General features: G+C 63.0%; 1 protein-coding gene across 1 annotated transcript; it reads left to right on the top strand.

The window, feature by feature from the left end:
- The first annotated feature begins 776 nt into the window (after positions 1-776).
- LOC120658600 (GDSL esterase/lipase At4g10955-like) lies at positions 777-2,246 on the top strand. Its single transcript, XM_039936872.1, has 2 exons — positions 777-1,123; positions 1,248-2,246. Exons 1-2 carry the CDS (start codon positions 1,053-1,055, stop codon positions 1,990-1,992), a joined length of 816 nt encoding a protein of 271 aa, XP_039792806.1. The 5' UTR covers positions 777-1,052; the 3' UTR covers positions 1,993-2,246.
- The last annotated feature ends 400 nt before the right edge of the window (positions 2,247-2,646 follow it).

The following is a 2,646-nucleotide window of genomic DNA, read 5'->3' as shown; positions in this document are numbered from 1 at the left end:
AGTTTGGCTCGCCCAACAGATCACGCCCGGAGCACGGTTCACGCACGTCCACATCCACTGTGATCAAATAATTAGCGTCGAAAAGTGCCGCGTCAGTGTGAACGAATCAACACGCGGAGCCAACTAATACCGGATTAAACAAGGATTACGGCGCACCGATTCCCCCGATTAGCAGCCGGGGGCGTACGTCGGTTTACCACGCTCGCGGCGAGCAAATTCCCCCGATTAATTACGTACTAGTGCAAAACGTGCCCGAATGGCACACCACGCCGCTGCCCCCACCTCGCCAGCAGATCACCGCGGCAGCTAACCACCCCGCACCAGCTCACCACCCGCCGCCGCCGCCCGCCGTACTGCCCTCCCCGTCCGGCCGTCCCGCGCGCGCTTGCCGTTGCGTGACGCCATCACGCCACCGGCCGCCTTGCGATCAAGCTGCGGCTAGCTAGCTATCCAGCACCCGCCACCCGGCAGGCAGATACCCCTCCTGCGCTCCTGCCGTCAAGCTGTCCCCGCCGCACCATCGCCGGGCCGGGGACACGGCCGCTTAACCCGCTGCATGCCCGACCTGTCATCCGCCCACGGCCAGCCTCGCAGGCCCGGAACGATTCGTTCCTTAGTCCCGTCACCATCGTCCGAGGACGGGCGAGCTCTGCTCCTCCCGTGTCTCGGATCCGGCACCGTGCATCGCGTCGCGTGGTCCGGCAGGTCGCCATGTCCAGCCGGGGCGAATATATGCTCCCCAAAAGCGCGCATCCCCGTGGTCCGTCCGTCCGGCGAGCCGCCACCTTTGCAGGCTGGAGGCGACTACCCACCCCGGGCAGCTGCCATCCATCCTCCCCGCCATTAAAGAAAAAAAAGCGCAAAGCTTTGCCCCACTAGCTAAGCAAATTCGGCGTGATCCTGCGCCACCCCCGCCTCGGGGTATATATTGCCGGCCTCCCCTGCCAGGCCTTCCCTACGACACCAGCGGCAGCTGCAAGGCACAGAGGCACAGGGAGATCAGCGTTAAGGAGAAGAGTGGTGCAGTGGTTACTGATTCTAGCTTGGTGGCCATGGCAATGGCGCAGCAAGCGAGCTTGTCCTGCTCGACTGCTACTTGGAGAGAGCTCACCAACACGAGCTGGTGAGTGCTCGATCCCAACGCGATCGGATCGATCGATCGATCTCTGGTTACCTGCTGCGTGTTTGATTCTTGCTGATGGATAGAAGGAATGCCCGTGCTGATCGACGCGTGTTCGTTGTCGCAGGAGGGACGACGACTACCGGCGCATGGTGATGGCCTACCTGATCGAGGCGGTGTACCTGCTGGAGCTGGAGCGGCAGGAGCGCCGGGACGCGGCGGCGGTGGCGCAGCAGTGGTGGAAGCCGTTCCAGTACCGCCTGGCGCATGAGCTGGTGGACGAGCGCGACGGCTCCGTGTTCGGGGCCATCTTCGAGCGGGACCACCACGTCGACGCCGCCGGCCGGCCGAGCCCCAGCGGCGCCCCGAGCGCCGTCGTCGCGTTCCGGGGCACCCTGCTGCGCGCGCCCACCATCCGCCGCGACGTCGAGGACGAGCTCCGCCTCCTGGCCCGGAACAGCCTCCGCGGCTCCGCGCGCCTCTCCCGCGCCCTGCAGGCGCTCCGGGCCACCATCGACAGGTTCGGCTCCGAGAACGTGTGCGTCTGCGGCCACTCCCTGGGCGCCGGCTTCGCGCGCCAGGTCGGCCGGATGCTCATGGCCTCGTCGCCGCGGCACCCGCGCCAGCAGCAGCAGCAGGCCTCCGCCGCCGCCGCCGCCGCGGCGTCGCTCGAGTTCCACCTCTTCAACGCGCCCTACCTGTCCCTGCCCAAGGGCGTCCAGAGCGTGGTGAAGACGGCGGACTGCCTGCTCAAGGCGCTCCGGTCCGGCGCCGCCACCGTCGGCAGGTGGCACGGCAAGGCGCTCCGGAACGTTGCCTACGCCAACTGCATCCTCGGGTACACCAGGCTCGAGAGCAGCAGGAAGTTGTGAGGATCGGATGCGTCGCCGATGCTGACCTGACCTGTTGCACGAACCCCAACTGTACCTATCCGAGCCCCCGTGTGTGTTTGTGAATCAGCTATCACCTTGTAGAAATTCAATTTCTAGGAGAGGAATAAGCATCTGTCCGGAGAGGGACATGCAAGGCTCTGCACGCGTGCTTTGCTTTGTACGGCGCAAGAAAAACTCGACAGTCTGAATTGTGAATTACTATCATAGTAGCAGATACTACAGTTCTTCTTCAAGGATTCGTGCCATCTGCTCGTGTTTGCGTGTAAATCCATGGTCGGAAACCGGAACAAAATCTTGGGAAAACTTCGATGCGATGCGAACAAGATCCCTTCGAGTACCAAAAATTCGACGAGACTGGCTTGCACTTTGTCGCGTTGGGGGCGAACCATTGCCGCACGAATCACGAAGCCAAACTCGCGCACCTTGCGCTTTGACGCCGCATGATCTCTACCGATCGCTTTGAGTCCGGCGAATCGATGGGCAAAGGCCTCGGCATGTCGGACAAAGCTGTCGGATCTCAGTGATCGAGCGGCAGAAGAGGGTCGTGGCGGGGCAGCATCCCATCGTGATGTCGCGTGACTATGTTCTCTGCTCGTGCTGGTTCTTGAGCTTTCATTTCAAGAAGCTATCAAG

This window comes from Panicum virgatum, chromosome 2N (assembly GCF_016808335.1).
Source record: "Panicum virgatum strain AP13 chromosome 2N, P.virgatum_v5, whole genome shotgun sequence".
NCBI lineage: Eukaryota > Viridiplantae > Streptophyta > Magnoliopsida > Poales > Poaceae > Panicum > Panicum virgatum.
This window is presented reverse-complemented; position numbering and strand designations above follow the sequence as displayed.

What these genes read in the sequence shown, in the direction of transcription:
- LOC120658600 (XM_039936872.1), top strand. Translation starts at nt 1,053, where the DNA reads ATGGCAATGGCGCAGCAAGCGAGCTTGTCCTGCTCGACTGCTACTTGG. An exon ending in GAGCTCACCAACACGAGCTG is followed by an intron (nt 1,124 to 1,247) that starts GTGAGTGCTCGA and finishes TCGTTGTCGCAG; the next exon opens with GAGGGACGACGACTACCGGC.